The 21945-nt window shown below is 28.8% G+C and overlaps 1 protein-coding gene across 4 annotated transcripts in view; it reads right to left on the reverse strand.

The window, feature by feature from the left end:
• LOC119608060 (Krueppel-like factor luna) overlaps positions 1-21945 on the reverse strand; it is a 181810-nt gene that overhangs the window by 45756 nt on the left and 114109 nt on the right. Inside the window, exon 2 of one of the 4 annotated variants that reach the window (XM_037962319.1) lies at positions 19326-20421. The exons of the other annotated variants lie outside the window; for them this stretch is intronic. Within the exon in view, the coding sequence (XP_037818247.1) occupies positions 20338-20421 (84 nt within the window). The 3' untranslated portion in view covers positions 19326-20337. Of the gene's footprint in view, positions 1-19325; positions 20422-21945 lie in introns of those variants that run through there. 4 annotated transcript variants of the gene reach the window in all.

The raw sequence follows: 21945 nt of genomic DNA on the forward strand, positions 1-21945 counted from the left end.
CTTTTTTTTAAATCATTTAATTTTATATAAATAAATTTTCCTACTCATTAATACTTTACTCTAGAAATATTTGCCTTCCCTTTTTTTATAAAAAAGATAAGAACCAAGAAAATAAATTAATAAAGGCACACAAGAAGTGTGTGTATTTAAAATAATAAACGAAAAGCTTCCTTTTTATGTCGTTAATTTTCCCCTTGATCTGCTTAAGTCACAACTTGAAGTTAAGTATGTTTTTGAACATGACGCACTTGATGTTTTTAATTGAGTGCTTTTTTAACTGCAACACACACTCTTCAATGGAAAGAAGCAAGAAAACAGCAGCAGCAGGAGCAGTAGGTCTCCAATTCAGGCTCAGCAACAACAACAAAACAAAATGAAGCAAAAACAAACATAAACACAAAAAATATGAAAATAAACAACATATTTATATACATACACACATGTACTTTTTACATATTCTATAAGAAAAGAAAAATGAGTAAATGTATAAAAAATCTTGTACAAACAACAACACATGTTGTTTAACACCAAACTGGCATACAACACTGCAGCAAAAACAACAACAACAATGTTAAAAATAAAGAGAAAAATCTATGAGTATGTGTGTGTGTGTTCGTTAGTGTGAGAGTACTAAAATTATAATGGCATACTTTCGCTGTATGGATTAAAGCATAGGTTTAGGCGAATTTTAAAACGACTCTATATATAGCACAGGATTTTTTAAGTTAAAAAAACTTTAAACTAATCTAAGCTTTTGATATAATTGGTTACTTTTTTATTACACTTTAACTAGAAAGTTACTAGTGCTAAGGCTAGTTCTTAGACTAGGCAATCACTATTCCATGGACTATACTCTAGTCCACAGACTAGACAGTATATGGTCTACTAGATGGTTACTAGACTAGTTAACAGAATTGTCCATATATTAGTCCACCGACTAGTTATTATACTAATCATAATCAAGCCATAACTTAGTCCATAGATTAGTCATTCAATGGTCTAAACACTAGTCCTTCGACTGATCCTTACTCTTGCTCATAGAGTAATCAATAGACTAGTCAATATACTAGTACATAGACTAGTCCAAAGGCTAATCCTCTTACTAATCAATACACATATCCATAGACTAATTAATAGTAAGTAGTCTAGGCCTTAAAGTAGTCAATAGCCTCGTCCATAGACTAGTCCACACACTGGTCTGTAGACTAGGCAATAGACCAGTCGTTAGACTAGTCAACAGACTGGTCCATAAACTAGCTCATGGGCTAGTCTATAAGCTAGCGAACAGACTGAACAATAGATTAATCTATCGACTAGTCAATGGACTATTAAATGGATTAATCGAAAGACTAGTCAAGAATATAGTCAATAGACTGGTCGATAGACTAGTCAATAGACTAGTCAACAGACTAGTCAACAGACTAGTCAATAGACTAGTCAACAGACTAGTCAACAGACTAGTACATAAATAATCAATAGATTAGTCAATAGATCAATCTAGTCCTTATACTAATACTAATCAATGGACTAGTCATCAGGCTAAAGTAGTCAACAGCCTCGTCCATAGACTAGTCCACACACTAGTCTATAGACTAGGCAATAGACCAGTCGTTAGACTAGTCAACAGACTAGTCCGTAAACTAGATCATGTGCTAGTCAATAAGCTAGTCAACAGACTAAACAATAGATTAATATATCGACTAGTCAATGGACTATTCAATGTAGTAGTCGAAAAATTAGTCAAGAATATAGTCAATAGGCTGGTCAATAGACTAGTTAGTAGACTAGTGAGTAGACTAGTGAACATTCTAGTGAATGGACTAGTCAACAGACTAGTACATAAATAGTCAATAGGCTAAGTAGTCAATAGATTAATCAATAGACTTATCCATACACTAGATCACAGATTAGTCCATAGACTAGTCCACGGACCAGTAAATTAACTAGTTCCTAGACTATAAAACCGAAAACTTGTATAGTAAATTTATTCCCAAAGAGTGTTATTCTGTTACCTATTACTTAACCAACTAATATGACTTACACTTGACCTACACTGAAGTGCAAGATGTGTTATTTTTTTGTTCACAAAATAAAATGACAAATTTCTCTACATAATTTTTCATTTACCCTTTGCTCCGCCACCATATAAACTGGCAAGTAAATAGTCATGTGCCCATGTGCATGTGTGTGTATAATTTATAAATAGGCCTAAAGCCATTTAAAAAATAATAATAAAGAAAAAGCAGGCAGGAGTTAAAAGTGCAAATGTGTATGAGCTCTCTAAAGCGTTTTTTTTTTTTTTTTTTTGTTGAATTTTTATAAGGGTGAAGTTGTAGCTGCTGCATAATGCTTAACAACACACATACATGCATGTATGCATATATACATATAAGCTGAGAAAAAAAAGTATTTTTTGCCTTTTTTTCAGATGCTGTTCAAAGGCGTGTGCAATAATGAGTTGCTTTTAAAATTCATTTTGTCAATCTTGCCAACACTTATAAATTATGCTCTTTTTTCCTCAGAATTATTATTATTTTATATTCTTTTCCAGTTACTGTTTTGCTTGTAATGTATAATTTTTTTTGTCACTTATTTATTTTTTTCTTCATTCTGCAACTTAAGTATATGTACAGTGTGTCTATAATTATACTTGAAGATAAAGACATAATGTCAGTCGTTTTATGTGTAAATTTGTCTTTATTTTTGTGTGTGTTGTGTATGTTTTTTTGCCCACTTCACAAAAAGTGTTTATTTTTCTGTTTGTTAATGTTTACCAAGCCTTGTTCATTTCAATGTTTTTCTTTTTCGATTTTTTTTGTTCAGTTCCCAAACAAGATTATTTGTAGGAGTCAAGAAAACTTCTTCCGTTCTTCTTTATTTATGTATTTCCAGTATAATGATTATGTCTTATGTCTACTTTGTTTGTAGGGAATATATGTATGTATGTATAGAACATATCAAAGGTCATGTTTGTTTTATAATCTTGTCATCTTATGTCAAAATACCAACACAAATACACATACTCGTTCTTATTTAAACCAAAAAGTACTTCTATAATGATGAAATGTTTTAACATGTTGAAAATTTCTAAAAAAAGGGATACTGCCATATGAAATATGTCATATTTTCTTAAGTTCTAAATAGGGAACAGAATGAAAGAATTGGCAAAAAAAAAATAGATAAAGACTGAATAAACCAGATGTGTGTTAATCATTTGTATGTTGTTTGTCACTTGGTTTTAATGGGGATTAAAGAAAATTTATAAAATCCTATAAAGTTTGATAAAGCATATAGAGACTGGATCATTATATACATATATAGCTAAGTCTCTTCAGCTTTGATCGTCGTCTGTTGAAGTTAATTTTCTCTAGACCCTAGATATTTTCGGTTTCCAAATCTGTAATAATTCTATCAGACATGCTGTCAAAAAGTTTGTTAATAAAATCATAAAAATTTGTTCATAAATAACGGAGATATGGTTCAAATTCCGAAACAAAGTATGAAAACATTTGTCAATAATATGAATTTTTTTCATTACTAGTAAAACACAATGAAAACAACAACATTCGGATTCATTATTATATGTTGTTGTTGTTTTTAGTTTTTGTACACAAGAAGTTAACAGTTGACAATAACAACATATTATGATTGTTTTTACTATACACAGGATTTGTCAAAGTTAACAGCTAAAATCAGTGATGGGAAAATATTATGAGTGAAAATCAAATTTTTGTTGGAATAATTCAAGAAGGGTATACAAGTTTCGTCACAACCTAATATTTAAATTTATATATTTTTTTGTCTAATTAAACATACAAAATATATATGGGTTTTTGACATTCTGATAGACATTCGGATGTTAAACAAATAAACAGGGAAAACTTAATGCAATTTATAAAATAAACTAAATGGGAATTATTATGAAGTTTATTAATTTTTTAATGGAAAACTATTAACCGATGTAGGTCAAGGAAAATTTTGGATTAGTATTTACCTAAAATAATTTATTATTAAACAAAAACACTGCATTAGCACAACTTTTTTTTTAAATATTTATTTCAATATTTATACCCTACACCAATATAGTGTGGAGGGTATTATGCGTTTGTACTGAGGTTTGTAACACCCAAAAATATTTGTCCTACACTGATCTTAAAGTATACCAAGCGGCTTAGAAACACTTTCTGAGTCGATTTAGCTATGTCCGTCTCTCTGTCTGTCATTCTGTCTGTCTGTCTGTCTGTATGTCTATATGTATGTCTGTCTGTCTGTCTGTCTTTCTGTCCGTCCGTCTGTGTGTCCATGTAAACCTTGTGCGCACTCTACAGGTCGCAATTTTCAATATAATTTAATGAAATGTGGCACATTCTCTGCAAGGACGTAGTCTTTTGAAAATGTTTAAAATCGGTCCATTATTTCGTGTAGCCCCCATACAACCATACATTTGACCCTATCACCCATACAAAGTCCCCTTCAGAAAATGACTTGATGTTCAAAGTTCACTTATAAACACTAATATCACGATGATGTTCTGCATAAATAATTGATGTGATGTAAATCCCTCTACCAGAATTTATAAGGATAGGACGATATTAACCCCCTGTCCCCATACAACCACTCTTTTAGAAAATCTCTTTTTTGTTAACAAATTATTCGAATATTTTTGAATTAAGGTAATAATGAAATTATTACCTTAATTCAAATTAATTATGAAAAAATAATCCAAATTTGTAACATAATCACTGATGTAGGGGATCATATGGTCGGTCATGTCCGACTACATATTCTTATTTATTTTATTTTAGACTTCTGTATGATTTTCCTTTAAAAAATATGTTTTTAAGAAAATTTTATTAAATCGATCATATTACGTTTTATATTGAAACTCAAATTTGTCATTTAAATTTATTAAACAAATTAATCGCTTGTTAACTCAGTATTGTACCATTAAACAGAAATACATTTATCACATATGTACGCTTTGTGTTTTTTCTTTAACGAAATTAAAATAGTTAATTGAATAAATATTATACAAATAGAGAAAATTATATATTAATACCTTAACATTAAGACCCTGCAGTTCGTTGGGCCTAAGTGTTGCGATTACAAGACTAGATCGTTGATTTAAACTGAAGAATGATTAAGATTGCTTTCGGTGGTTTCAATAAGTGGTATCTAAGTCTACTACTTCTACTAATTCTATACCATGAATACCTACTTACCCGCTGCATTACTAGTGTTGACTTAAGTGATTATTGTTTCCATAAGCAAAAATATAAAAATATAACTGCCTTATTCATAACAATTTATCAAAGCTTTATAGAACAAATTTTGTATGAACATTTGTTTTATAAATTGTTATGAATAAGGCTCTTAAAAAATAATGTTTGAAATATTTGAAAATGACATTTATCTAACAGAAATACATTGATTCCTGGCCAAAGTACTGGGAAATTAAAGTGTAAAATAAATAAATACTTTTCAACATACATATGTATAAACGTAAATTGTATTTGCTGTATTTTGTATTTATACCAAATGATATATTTACTCATTCATTCATTTAATTTAATTTATTTGAATTTTTCTTTTTTTTCTCATATAATATTTTTTTTTTCCAAACTGAACAAACAAATTAAATCTACATTGTGTTAAACATTAAAGGCAATTTGTTAGTTTACGCAGTGAACATTTCAACAAATTTGCCACAAATACATTCCAACAAATAAACAGATTTTTACACGTAAATACATACATACAAACAAATACTTATACTATTTGTATGTATGTCTGTACGTAATAACTCACACTTTTTAAGCAGACAAACTGACAGATACGTTTTTTTCTGCAGGCATTTAATCAAACAAAAAGATACACAATTATTTGTCAGTTTATTTTCTCGTTTTGAAAGTTTTCTCTCAGTGTATATGGGATTCTTTTAAATACATTTTTAAACGTAAATGTATAATATTGTTTATAATAATGTATACATCAGGTATCATGATGGCAAAATTTTACTTTTTTTTAAACAAAAAAAAATCTTTTTCTATATATAAAACTGTCAGTCATGTTAGTCGTATTTTTAACAACATGATACTTTTGTTTGTGGTAGTTTAAATTGTTTTTTTTTTGTGTAGGTGTTTGTTTGATTTGTTTTCCCCGTTTTACCCTGATCATTATTATTTGTTATATGTATGCGCTTAAATTATCATAAAAACTTAATTGAAAACGTTTAACACTAAATTTAGATTTAAATGCTAGAGATAATTTTTGCTAAAAGAGTCTTTTTGTTTTGTATGTTGAAAATATATTTAATTATTTTAAATAATTATTGGTAATTGTTTAAATTAAGCTAGCGGCAAATAGTAAAACTAATTTATTATTTTATTTATTATAATTTAATGCTAATAATAATTTAAGGTATTTGTTTGTTTTTGGTTTGAAAATTTTTATAAATGAAGTTGTCAAACTGTCAGCACCAGAAATTGTTAATTAAAAAATGTATGGTTTGTTATAAAAATAGGAAGGCAATAGGAAAACAATTAACGTTCAATAGCTGATTATTAACTGATTAAGTTAAACCAAACGCCTTACAGTATGCAACTCTTTTCTGTAATGCACTGAGAAGTGTGATTCCAAGGAAAACTATAGAGCAGTATCTAAAGAAAAACTAGTAAAAAGTAATCAGGGATGGTAACAAATCGGAATTTCATTCATCAATTATTTCCATCTCAGACAGACAGACAGACAGACAGACAGACAGACAGACAGACGGAAAGACAGACAGGCAGACAGAAAGAAAGATATAACTTAATGGACTCCTCTATCTATAAGCATCCAGAATATATGATTCATAGGACCAGAATATTATATTATGGAAACAGAATGACAAACTCACTTAAACTCTGAGCACGAAGATGTAGGGTATACAAATATAGTTGCACATGGTGGCAGTAAGCACTACATTTAAGGAACCTTATTGCTAAACAAAAAAAAAAAACTCATATATTCCCCTTTAATTTCCAACATATGTATGTATTCCATTAATTTAAGGTAAAATTTATAACCCAATATAACATTTCAACTTTAATAGCCGGCTTAAAAACCGCATTACAAGACGTCTAACATAAAAATTTACTGCAAAATTGGGTCTTTAAATGTCGTGAATCATTATCATCATCAACGTTAACGAAATTACAAAGGCAAATAAGGAAAAAAATTAAACAGCCATAAACTTGGCCAAAAACAAGAGGCATAAGGTAACAACAAAAAAAGTATTAAAAATGTAATTGAATATTTGTAATAATAAAAAAAAGCAAACATTTAATTAAACCACCCCCTTAGAATTTAAAAGATACCGAACAGTAAAACATAGATATACACATTACATACATATAAAAAAATATCTCTATAATATAACAATATTAAACATGTTTTAATAAGAAACACAAATACAAGTTGAAAAGAGAAATAAGAGAAAATTTTTTGCTACAAAGAAAAACATAAAGTAGTATTAAAGGAAGGATATAAAATGGATTTTAATTTTCTAATTACACGCATACATACGTACTAACAAACAAATTTAACTAATAAATACAAACAAACAACACACACATTGAAACATATATAACAGTAATAAGTGTAAAAGTATCCTTACAAAAATATCTCTATAGACAGTTAAGTTAGACAGACATAACAAAGGATATGTTTTACATAAACTCACACATACACACAAACAAACATACGTCTAACAGGAAGAGAAAGAATACAACAAAATGAAAATTTATTGTGGTTGTTTTTATGAGCAGTAACAAAACAACAACAACAACAGCTCGAACAACAAGAATTTTTACAAAATACCGCGTAACCATATATTAGAAAATAACAAAAGCTACACAAACATATCAAGCTAACACACACACATGCAAACATACATACATTTACATATTGACAAAGTTTATGTTTGTGCTGTGAGAGTATGATTCCAGCTGTTTTATAAGGAGTCAATGTATCCCTTTTAATAATCAAAATCATAAAAATGATTGTAATAAACATACATTTGTTTGCTACAATCATATATTTTCTTACTACAATCAAATATATATTTGACACAATCAATTGAATGATAAAATTAACCTAAAGTGAAAGTGTAAAATCAAATTTACTATTTCGAAATAATATAACGGTCTCTAGGTAAATGAGATAGTAAGCTTTTCAACATTTGTTTGTTACAATCATATATATGATGGTAACAATCAATTGAATGATAAAATCAAACCAATATGGTTGCTACAACCAAAAAACAGTTTTAATGACTCTAGGTAATCTAGAGAGAAGGCTTTTCAATATTTCTTTACTACAATCATATATATGATGGAGACAATCATTTGAAGGAAGAAGTTAATAATATAGTTGCTACAATCAAACCTTCACCTCCCAATATGGTTGCAACAACCAAAAAAATACAGTAATACTAGCTAAACTAGAGAGAAGGCTTTTCGATATTGCTTTACTACAATCATATGATGGAGACAATCATTTGAATAATAAAGTTAATAATATAGTTGCTACAACCAAATCTCCACCTCCTTAATGTATTTTCTTTAAACTTATAAAAAGTTATTGAACTCACTTTCCTATATCCTGTTGAAAAACCAATTTGTGATAGATGTGAAATGAGTAAAATGATTGGTTCGCTACACCCACCTTGAACTGCAGGGTAAACCATTTTATACATTATAAACATTTTCATGCAAAATACATGTTTTTTTGTAATTTATACTGGTAACTGGCGAAAAAAACACCAGCAGCAGCTATAAAAACTACTACAAACATGACAAAGAAAGTGTGCTATAGATATATGTATAACATAAAGTAAGGGAAGCATAAAGCCAGGCGCAATGCCAGTAAGTTTTAGCTTAAATCTAAATCACTTTATTGCAGTGATGTTATTATAACACACACACATAACCACAAGCTCACATACACAAAGAAACCCTGCAGTAAGGGGTAAGTGTAACTACTATTTGAAATGGAAGTTTGAAGTGTATACACTTTCGATTACTTAGAGATAGAAAAGTGGCTATCTGTTAGATTACCAAAGACACATAAAGTAATCAAAACAAAAGATATAAATTTGGGAACTTAGAAAAACATTACCTAAAAGGACCCACCAAATCCTTGTAAAACTGCTGGTAAGGCAAGTGTTTGTTGTTATTGCAAATAGTGGTGTTAGTACTACTGCTACTTGCTGGTGTTGATGGTTGTACGAGTGTCAGTATTTTGCAGAAGCTTTCATGCGTTTAACGCTTTTTAAATTAGTATATGTGTGCGTATGTTCGCCAGTACGGACTTTATGAATATATGTATATAGAAGGCTAAATGCGTGTAAAAATTTTTTATGAGCAAAAACACTTTTTAGCAGGATATGGAAATTTATTTATGTACATAAGGGCATAGTGCAGTTTTACACTGTAAAAGAAAAACTGATGATTATCAGCATTAAATGAAAATTTATTTTTTTTATTTATCAGTTTTAAAAACAGCAAGAACAGAAAGCCACAAATAAACTTATTACATAGAGACTTTGACAAAGAAATTTAAAATCCCAGGAGTATTTTTTTTAATAGAATACATTATAATGAAGGTATTGTTAAAGCTTTTAATTTATGGTTTTAGAAAATTTGCTAAAATTTTTTGTAGATTACAAAAATTTGTTAACAAATTCATAGAAGTAAGACGTTTTGTTAATCCTCTTAATTAAAAGTTGTTTGTATTTTGTGATGTTTCCCTAATGATGACCGTTTGTGAGCTGTAAATTACTTCTTATACCTTACAACACTTTTGTGGGGAGGGTATATTGGGTTGTACTAATGTTTGTAGCGCACAATAATATTGGTCCTATACCCACCTTAAAGTATACCAATCGGCTTAGAATCATTTTCTGATGTAGCTATGTCCGTCCGAAATTTGGTACATGATTTTCTATTGTCACAGGGACTATTGCAAATAATTATGATCCCCCCATTAAATTGAACCCCCGAATAGGGCTTGTAAACCTTGTAATCAAACTACAGGTCGCAATTTTGAAGATAATTCATTGACATGATCTTCTATTGTAGTAGAGACGAAGCCTATTGAAAATGGTTAACATCGGTGCATTATTTCACCTAGCCCCATACAACTGAACCTCCCGAATAGGGCTTTTAAGTTCATAGTTATGTTAAATATACTCGTATCTCGACAAAAAGCTGCAACACCAAGTTCTATACAAGCCTTGCTGACCCTGATGAATTTTCAGATGATAGGGCCTCATTTGGCCCTAGACCCTATACAAAGCCCCCTTCAAAATATGACTTAAATGTACAAAATTTTATTCAACAATAAATGGCTTAAGTATATCTGAGGCAAGGTACAATTCAACTTAAATGCTTTATCGCATTTTGTTTTTATAACTGTTGTAGGGTATAATATGGTCGGCCTCGCCCGACTATAATTTCTTACTTGTTTATTTTTTGAGTGGGTTTTCTCTTACTCTGCCAGAAATATAAGCGAACAGTGTTTGTTATACTAAAAATGTATACAAATTTAGTCTCGCGAACATTCCTAGATTGTACGATGTTGGAATTGTCTACAATATATATGACATACTTCTAGGCATTTTCACTTTAGTTTGAATTTTATATGAATTTTTTCACTAAAACTTTTTAAAAACACAAAAATTTTAAAATTTTCGAGAATATTCCTGGATTTTTATCGAAAAGTTTTTGATATTTTTCTTAACAAGTTTTGAAGTATAAACAAAAAACTGTTATTATTTTAAAAAACAAAACATATAATTTAAAACTTTTCACGAATATTCCAAAATTTGTTGAATTTGTTTACAAAAACTATAGCATAGTTTAAGGCATTAAGGAAAAATTGCCAAAATATTATAAGAATTGATGCCGAGAGACCTTGAAAGACGAATTTTCATGTGCGAATTGCAGCTTGAACGCTATAAAAGAAAATCATTAAAAGCTCCAAAAAAATTGGATCCATTACGATAAACCACAGCACAACCACACAAGGTAATCTTCTGTATTTTAAGGTGATTGTTTAAGGGATTGTTTCTATTAGGAGTTACTCATATGTATCAGATCTTTACAAGGAATCTGTGATGATCATGTTGCAATAACTGTTAAAAACTTTTTGGAAACAGGTGGTTGGGACTATGACCAGACTATGTGCCGACCTACTACTATTTGTTTCGTTGATGCAGAACGGTCTTTCTGGAAAACGCTTTACCTCTGAACAGCATATCCAAAATTGGCTTGATTCGAACGCCCTCTATCTCTCTCTCTCTCTCTCTCTGATACTCCTTAAAAAATTAGCAGTTTTTTTAGAATGGAATTCATATTTATCAAATTAAAAGCTATAAGTTTTGAAAAAATCCCTAATTTTTAAGTTAAAAATTTTGCAAAATTCTATAAGTGTATTTATACACTTAACATTTCCCCCTCAGGCTGTTGCTGAAGTAGTAGTAGTAGTAGTTTGCAACATAAAATGTAAATATCGACTTTAACAATTTTGTAATATTTATATATATGTATATGTACTTTACATATGAAAAAGGGTTATATAAAACTTTAACATAAACATAAAATTTTATGCAACAACCTACCGCCATCTCGAGCAACATCAACAACACTTTCAAACTCCATTTATACACAATACAAAATATTATATTATTTTACATTACATTACATCCTGGCCATAGAATTTTATGGACTATATTTTCAAACTTTGACTTTTTCCAAGACAACCCCCAAATACCTCAGTAAATATACTTAATACATGCTACACAATCTAGTGGCCTTTAAAATTTACTTAAATCAACTTTGTTTATTTAAAATAAAAAAAAAATGGAAAATAAAACGAAATATTGAAAACGAACGACCTTTTTGTGCGTAGAGTTAAATATAAGTAGTTAGTTTTTATGTTTTTTAATATTTTGTGTTGTTGTTGTTTTTTTTTTTTTTTCTTCTATACATGAGTATACAAAGAGTCCTGTTGGTTAAAAAAAAGCAGCCTAAGTGTCACAAGTGTGACTACAGAAAAAAGGTTGGTAAACTACACACTCGTTCATACAACAACAACTCGTTCATAGGAGGAGTGTGACTAAAGTTGCACGTAGCAATATGACTAAACTGTGAAAACATTTACCCAGTGACATTGGTTGTAAGTGTATTAATGAAACAGATGACACATACTGTGGTAGCACTCCTTTTTTCAGTTTTAGTTTTCTTTTTTTGTTAAACTTTATAACGCAATATTACAGCAGACATTATTCCCCAATATCAGATGATGATGATGATTAACTTTGTTATAAATGTTGCACAGTGCGTATACACACACACATACACTTAGTCCTTTGTGTTTAACATTTAGCTGTAGTAGTAGTATATGGTTATGACTTTTTGTTTTGTAAAATACTATACTCAGTTCCCTTGTTTTTGTATTTTTTTTTAATTTTGTTACTTTCATTTTGTTTCTTTCTATGCTCAGGGTGTTTGTATGGCAGAGTTTTTCTTCTTTTTGTTAATGTATGACTCCTATGGGACCTTAAGCACGAGTCATTTGGTGAAAGAAAGCAAGCAAAACATACAGCAGGCCCAGTTCATATTAAAATAAATATAAAAAAGAAACAAAATGTGAAATGATATGAAATTGTAGAGATCGAATGGAAGGGGTTTTGAGAACGCAGTTTCTTTTTTGTCGTTTCTTTACTGTTGATTTAAGTTAAATAAAATGAGTTCGTTTAATACTTGATTACAGTGGCAATTGTCCAGACTTTATTTACCATAAGTCTTGGGTTTATTGCTCTATTTGTCTGCTACTTTTAATGACACAACATTGGCAGAAAGTTCATTTCGTTTTTAATGCATTTAAGAAGTAGTGACTCAATAGAATTATTTATGTATGTATGTACGCATCTTGGCTGTGGCAATTACTTAATTGCATTATTTCGCAAGAAAAAAAAAAGAGATGAGTGTTACAGGAGAGACAAAGTTCAATTTGTTTAAATGAATAAAAATAATATTAAGAACAACAGTATCTTCAGGTTTGGGCTAAATAATTGGGTTTGAAATGAAAATCTTTCAATCTACTTAAACTTTAAGAGATAAATATATACATTTTTAATCCAAAAGCTTTAAGCTTAACTTGTTTTTTGTCACTTTTTTAAGATTTGATTAATAAAGCTTTCAAATAAGAGCAAACGTTTGTATTTTATATTAAAAGCTTTAATATGTCATAAAAAATAAATAAAAGCTTTATATAATTAAAAGCTTTAAGTTCTCATAAAAATCTGTAATTGATTATAAAGCTTTAAGCACACATTATTTTCTTTAGATTTAAGCGTTAAGCATTTTTTTATAAAAAGCTTATAGATAACAAAAAATGTCGATATTTCATCTAAAGCTTTAATTTTATACCAAAAGCATTAAAATGCTACAAAAAGCTTTATATTCAATAAAAGCTTTAAAACTATATGAAAATGTAGAAGAATGAATTAAAAGCTTTAAAATTATATGAAAACTTTGAATTGTATATAAAGCTTTAAGCTTTTTTATAAAAAGTTTTAAGATAACAATAGAAGTTTTGATATTTATCAAAAGCTTTATATTTAAAATAAAAGCTTTAAACTTTTATAAAAATATTAAAGTATAAATTAAAAGCTTTAAGTTCTCAACAAAAGCTTTAATTGTATATAAAGCTTTAATCTTACTTTTTATTCTTTAGATCCATAAAAACAGCAATTTTAAGATAATAATAAAAAATGGGACACATTTCAAAAGCTTTAGTTTTATATCTATAGCTTTGATATGTTGGTAAAAGCTTTAACATAAAAGATTTTAGTTTATAGTACAATAGCAAAGTATGATTAAATTAAACAAAAAAAAAATTTAATAAACTAATATCCAAACCTTTTTTATATTAAAAGCTTTACCTCTAAAACGAAAGCTTTAAGTTTAAAGTTTTAAGATTTATAAAAACTTTAAAATAATATCAAAAAGTTTCAATAGCTTGAAATCTATATATATCAAAAGTGGTAATTATATAAAGCTTTACGTTTTTATAAAAAGCTTTAATAACGAAAGTTTTAAACCTATATGATTTAAAATTCTTTTGATTGAGATTAAAATATTTGATAATCTGTTCCAATTTCCTTAGAAATTAAGTCGATTTAAAAAATTTCTATTATTAAAAGCTTTTTCAGATCTCTCAAGATTGTTATTATGCATTTAAAAAGCTTTCAAGAAACAAAACTTGTAGTTTTCTTCAAATACAACCAATAAACCCTCTAGAAAACACAAAATTTCCATTTCTAATAAATATGCATAAATATTTTTTCATCTAAACTTATTAACTAATAGATTTTGCTGCATGTTTAGCTAGATCCCTGAGGAATACAAGGCTTTCACAAAAAAATTATGGGATCATAATTTTTTGGTCATATTATTAAACCGACCATAAGTGGTGTCCCTCGCATATAAATTTAATAACAAAAATAAAATTAAATTATTTTCTAGGCATGTGTGTGTGTGCAGGTCTGTGGCACAATTATGCGTATTAAGATTTTGATCTTAAATAAAATATCATTCAATTCCATTCAATTACCTTAAAAGAGATAAGTAACACAGACACATATATAAATATTTTCATATGTGTATTTTACGATATATTTGTGTAAAATTCATGTGGTATTTTACGACTCCCCAAACTGCAACAAACCTGCCAAGTTGAGGGGCAAATGAAATGAGAAAAAAAAAACAGTACGAAACGTTTCAAGTAATAACAAATTTTTTTATGATCATTTTAGAAATTTTATGCGTAAACACGTTTTCCAACATATAATGTACAGTTTTTTTTTTTTTTTTCTTAGTCATTTTTACTACCCCCTCAGTAAACACCCTCCTTGTTAGACAACCACAACCTTAAAGCATTTTGTATACTTTAATTTAACCAAGTTGTTGTAAATTTTTAAGGCTGAAATGGTATTTCAATGTAGTCAGTAAGTAATACTATTGCTAGAATATAGTATTTATTGCAACAACACTGTTGCCTTAATGCGTTGACATTTTATGAGCAACAACCTATAACACAAGCAACAAAATATTTTCTTTACTAAAAGTTAAGAAAGCAAAGTCAACTTTTGATAATTTTCCCCCTGTCATTGGTGGTTCCTGTTTGCTGCTTTTTATGTTCCAACATATTTTATAGTTTTCTGAACAACAGCAAAAAATTACAATTGAATTTTCAAAATTTTAGTAAAGAAAAAAAAAATCATACACAAAAGCAAGCAAATGTTATAAATTCGCCAAGCCTCATAAAACGTGCCAAAACACTAAGTGAAATTGTTTAAACAATACCTGTTATATAAGGCCATCTCTTTCTAACTATTATACACACCAACAGGCGACATTGTTGCTACAACTAAAAAAGCTTACATACTCCTTTATAAACCCCTGCCTTATTTCCCTTAACTTGGCAATGGCAAAACAGAAAACACTTACTGGAGTGTAATCAAGTAACGATTTCAATTTTCTAAATACATTTTTAAGAACACCAAGTGTGAAAGGGGGGTAGTAGAGGAAAGCAACGGGGTGAGGTATGAATTCCTCTTTCTAACTGTGACAGGATGTATGTATGTCGATATCATATGTGTTATGTGTATGAATCATGTCAATTTTCTGTTAACCACAATACTCACACTTTTACCACATTTATGAGGTAGATACTTTAAAAGACTTTCAACTCACTCCCCCGATGAATAGCGAATACCCAACTTACACCCATCTGGTTGTATAGCTGATTCGCAAACGTATGAGGTCTGGAGGGGAGATTTCTTTACAAAAATGCAACAAGAGTGAAAGCTTTTTTAAGTAAATCAGTTTTTCATAGAAAAAAAGCTCTTATTAATGAATTGCATTTTTTCACAGAAAAAAAGCTTTTTATTTTTACTGAAAAAATTAATCAATCTAAAAAAATATTCTAAAAGGCTTTTTGTAAGAAAGCTTTTTTAAAGGACAGTATTTTACAGAAAGAAGCTTTTGTTCTCTGATAGTATTTAAATACTTTTCAATAAAACTACCTTTTCCGTTAATTTTTTTCTTTTCAGCAAAAGTCTTTATTTCCAGAAAAAGCTGTTTTTTAACTTTAAAGCTTTTATCACTGAAAATCCTCTTTAAATAAAAATAACATTTTATTTACAATTTTCGTTCAAAAATAAATAAATTTTGATTCAAAAATCATTCAAAAAGCTTTTTATTTATTTATTTATTTACTTATTCAAACAATGTAATATAAAACAAAAACTTTTTTCTGCGAAAAGCTCTTTTTCTACAAAAAGCTTTAAAGACTTTTTTCTACAAAAAGCTTAATTTTTCTTTTCTGCAAAAAGCTTAAAATGCTTTTTCTACAGAAAGCTTTAAAAGCTTTTTTCCACAAAAGACTTAAATAAGTTTTTCGCTGAAAAACTAAAATAAAAAAACTTTTTAACAAAACGAAGCAAAAAAGCTTTATTAAAAAAGATTTTCACGCGGAAAAAAACTAGAACAAAATTCTAGGAAACGCTCAAAAGATTTTTTTCTACAAAAAGCTTAAATGTTTTTTTCTGCAGAAAGTTTCAAAGGCTTGTTTTATAAAAAGCTTCAAAAGTTTTTTTTTTACAAAAAAATTTCAAAAGCTTTTTTTCTACAAAAAGCTTCAAAAGCTTTTTTATACAAAAAGCTTCAAAAGCTTTTTTCTACGAAAAGCTGCAAAAGCTTTTTTGTACGAAAAGCTTCAAAAGCTTTTTTCTGCAAAAAGTTTCAAAAGCTTTTTTCTGCAAAATCCCTAAATAAGTTTTTCGCTGGAAAACTAAAATAAGAAAACTTTTTAACAAAAGGGACCAAAAAAAGGATTTTCGCGCGTAAAAAAATCAAATATGAAGAAGTATCACATAGTTTTAACATTTCCTAAAATAACTTTTACGACCACCCTCGTAAAGTTTCCTTTTTCCCTTTGCTGTTGTATTGTAAATAATATTGTATATGTGTATTTTGCAAAAAGCATCATTTGAAGATGTTTTGATGACTGCTGCTGCTGCTACTGCTGGTAATGACACATTTTTGCATTTCTCTGCTAAGTTTAAACGTAAAGGGACCGACCAACAAGCAACATACACACTGAACCCAAACAGCTAAAAACATGTTCTGCAATAATCTTAAATGTAAAAGTATAAAAATTTGTTCTTCTTTTTTTCATATTTAGCTGCCACTATCTTTCCTGCTTTTCACACAAGCTACAAGTGTCGTAAATGTTTTCTGCTTCATTTTTTTTTGCTTATTTGGGAAACAGGAAGTACATTTAAGGGAGGAGTAGTAGTGAAAGGAGTTGGGTGCAGTAGGTACGTTTGGCAAAAACAAAATTAAAGTATGTTAAGAATTAAGGCGTAAGTGCGTAATTTGGTTGTGTAAGTACGTATGTGGAACAAAAATCTAATGGTTTTCAGGCAATGATGCTTGAAATTGTTGTTGTAAAAAAAGGAATGTAGATTTTTTTTTGGTTTTTGTTCAACATCATCATCATTAAATACATCAATATAGAAAATATTAATAGCTACAAAAAAAAAAAAAAAAAACAAGAAAAAAAGCGAAATTGTCTAAATAAAAATGAATTGAAAATTAAATGAACAATTTTGAAAAAAATGCTGGAAAATTTTTGGCATGTGCTGTGTTTAATTTCAGCAGAAAAACAAGACAAATACTTTGTTTAATCATTAAAATTAAATGAGTTTCTTAGAGAACACACATGTGTTGATTACGACACAATTAATTGGAATTTTAATTTAGGCTACATGATCTTGTGTTGCTGTGTTCACACTTGCTAAGAACTTTAAACAAGTGATACTTGTTAAATTTTACAAATTAGAATATTTTTATTATTAGAACATTGAAGTGGTTTTAAGACAATTGCGTTTTTAAATCAATCTTTCTTCTTAATCTTCAAAAAAATCTGCTTAATTTTTCTTAATGTACTTTAGAGCCATTTAAGGAAATTTCGAAATAAGTCTTTACTGACACACATTTTTGTGTTCAATTTTCTGACATATTAGATCATCATATCTGCAAGATAAGCCTTTTTGATTGAATAAATATGTCTATTATGACATTATTATATTATGTTGTTTTCTCTTTTACTTTTTTATTTATTGTGTGTGTGTGTGTGTGTATTTCCTATAACACTTGTAGATTTTCTACTTTACATTTAATAAAGTTAATTTTGAAAAAAGAAACAAAAGATGTGGTTCTGTTAAATTGACTGTCTTAACTGTCAAATGTCTATTTATCTGGGATGAAGAAAAAATACACTTTTTATAATGGATGATTGTACAATAAACGCAAATGTGTTTCATTTGTTTCAGTTGTTGTATTTTTTTTTTCTTAAGTAAAATAAGAAAGTGCCGGTTTTTCTCTTTATATTTTTTCTTCCTCTGACTCTCTTCCAACTGTCAATCAATCATACTTTGATGGATAATGTCTTTAAAAAAACACAAGGTTTTTTTTTTGTTTTTCGAAAAAATAACATTTAGATATTGATCTTGCCTTTTGAAAAGAATTTAATAAATCTTAATCAGTCTTTTAGTTTAATGAAAAAACACTTAAGGATTTCTCAATCAGACTTCTAATGATTCCACCATGTGTATGCTTTGTTCAATTTCTTGCTAGAATATTAAAAAATATCAGTAATTTTTGCCTACTAAGTCTATGACTTAACTTTGAACTAAATTCCTAAACTTATTTCAAACTAATAATTCTTTAAACTTTCAAATAAAACTGTTCAGTTTGTGTTTCAAACTGCAACATTATCAAAAAGTGTAGATTTAGTTTTTTCCCCCCAGAGAAAAAATGTTTTATTATTGTTGTTTTTTTTTTAAATAAAGTCGGTGTCTTAAATTACAAACCGCTGGGTTTTCGGCTTTATACACAACACAAAAACAGAAAAATGCATTTTACATAGTATACGTACGACTACATGCAACCCCAAAAGCTACAACAAAACACCTTTGATGGCGACATGTTAACTAGAGCAGAAATTTTTGTTTAGAATAAAACATTTTTTTTTAATATTTTTATTTTCTTTAATGTTGGTTACAGGTTAAAACAAAAAACAGCAACAACAACTAACAACACTAAAAAAAATAGTAATAAAAATACTTTGATAACACTTAAAGTGTATTCAACGAGCAAAGGAGTTCATTTACATTTAAATGATTGATTTGGGGACAGAGAACATTTATTTAATGGAAAAAGTCTATAAAATTTTTTTTCAATAACTTCAATTATTTGAAATAATGTGTAACCTCAGCAAATGTAGTATTCTTGCTGTGTTCCTTAAAACTGTAGATCAGTGATCGATATACATCAAAGAGATACTTGTATTTATACCAGGCAGCAGCAGAGAGTAATAAATAAGCTTTCTGTCTTGTTTTGTTTATGTTTTAAACATGAGAACTTGTTAAAAGGCTCCCCAAGCTTACGATCGTATGAAAGCAAGAGAGCATGAGGGCTTGAGATCTTTGATCTATGAGCAGGAGAGCCAGAAATCGTAATAGTTTATGTTGTATACTTATTATTGGCAAAAATTCACAAATAAGCTCTCTAACTGACCTTGTTCATTGTTTATACTTGTATGAGCAGGAGAGTATGAGAATTAGAAAAAAGCTCTCTGAGCTATGATTACAAGAGATTGTGATAGATCGATAAGAAACTCGCTGAGTTTATATTCGTATGATAGCTGGAGAGCTCACGTATGTGTGAAGAAAACGAAGTAGAGAAAAAGCTCTCTGAGTTATTTATGTGTGACAGCCAGAGAACTTGAGAGGTCATTAGAAACATATTTGCGTACGCCTGATTTAAATCGTAGCAATTCGTGTTGCATACATATAAATCAGTTAACGGCAGTATGAGAACTAGAGCTGTGATTACAAGAGATTGTGAGAGATCGATAAGATACTCACTGAGTTTATGTTCGTATGAAAGTTGAAGAACTCCAAGAAAAGCTCACGTATGTGTGAAGAAAGAGAACTGGAGAAAAAACGCTCTGAGTTTTTTATGTGTGACCGCAAGGGAGCTGGAGAGGTCATTAGAAATATATTTGCTTATCCCTGATTTAAATCGTAGCATACATATAAATCAGTTAACTGCAGATAGTGACAATTAGCTCTCTGTTTGGCTTTGTTAGTAGTTTATTCCGGTATGAGCCTAGGTTTATATGAATGCAATATATATCGTATATCTATGATCTTAAACTCTATTTTAACAACTTAATTATTAGCTTAATAATGCTTACCCATACCTTAGAGTTAATAGAAAGTACAAAGTTTTTAAATATTACCTGAAAAAAAAGACAAGAAAAAGAATTATAAATAAAAATTTATCATAAAATTCTAAGAAAATGAACAAAAATGTTAAAAATTAACAGCAAAAGGATATTCCAAGTGTTTGAAAATCATTTCAGACAAATGTCTTCTTTTACATTTCCTGTAATGGTGTTCATTCAAACATCTTCTCTTAATGTTAATGAAACTTTAATAGAAATGACAGCTAATGAAAATATTAATAATATACTAGCATGCAAAATAAAAACCCGGCAGTTCTGAGAGTTAATTTACATATAGCTGCCATAAGAGGACCCTAATTGCTACATTTTTTTAAGATTGCGAATGGATATTGCAATTGTCGTACGTTTTTGACGAATAGGACAATACAAAATGTTCAAACTGTCTACTCTCTTGTTTACTTAGGAACACTAGTGTGGCGTTTCACTTCTCATTAGATTACTTGATTAATTGAGTGTTACTCTGCTTTACACTGAGTATTATTTGTAATGCAGAGAGTTAGACAATAGTCTAAAAAGGCTACATTGCTGCGTTACAAAACTGCTGGCATTCGCTCCTTTTTGTTATGAGAAAAATCAAAGCATAAAACTATTCAAAAGTTTTTTTATTCTCAATATAATCTTATTTATTTGTTCCTCTTGATTTATGATGTTTTTTGTAGCCGGTTGTGATAACAGCAACAACAACAATATCCGTTAATTTAAATGGTCATTTGCATTAATATTTGTAAAATACACAAAATATACATAAATACATATGCAAAGTGGCAGGCAGCAATTCTTCATTTATATTTTAAACCATATACACACATACATATGTATGTATGTAGATATTTTTTTCAAAAAACTTTATATGCAAAACAACAGTGAGAAAAAGCCAAAAGTGTTGACAAGCGTTAAATTGTTTTTACGGTATTTGTATACCGTTGCAAATACATAAAAATATTCAAACCAAAAAAAAGACAAAATGTATTTTCTCTTGTTTGTTAACATTGTTAACAATAACTGCTACAACATATATTTTTTTCCACTACTATGACTGATTTTGTTTTCCTTACATGCCAACCAACAAACAGACCAGACAAATATTACAAAAAAAATCCGAAAAACCCAACCACAATTTACATACGAAAATATAGAAAAACTTTACTTTAACGTGCAACAACAACAACAGCAACAATAATAACAAAAATTGACAAACACCATAAACTTTGATTGATGAGCTTTTCAAAAAACAATAAAAAAACCTCTTGTAGTATTTATGCAGCAGTTTTATACTGCCATATGAATGACGGTCATAAAACACAACAACAACTACTACAAACATGCAACACCATACCATACAAAAACCATTATAGTAAAATTGCAACGCATGTATATTTACTACACTCTTTGGTATTAAATTATTAAACATTTATGTTTAGTGATATTTACCAAATATGAACGAATGTATGAACAACAATTGCAGACAAAAGGTATAAAATAAAAATAACACTCACACATACATCCATAAAAACATTT

This window comes from Lucilia sericata, unplaced genomic scaffold (genome assembly GCF_015586225.1).
Source record: "Lucilia sericata isolate MDLA Ls3-8-SP2 unplaced genomic scaffold, ASM1558622v1 Contig000783F_arrow, whole genome shotgun sequence".
Taxonomy (NCBI): Eukaryota; Metazoa; Arthropoda; class Insecta; order Diptera; family Calliphoridae; genus Lucilia; species Lucilia sericata.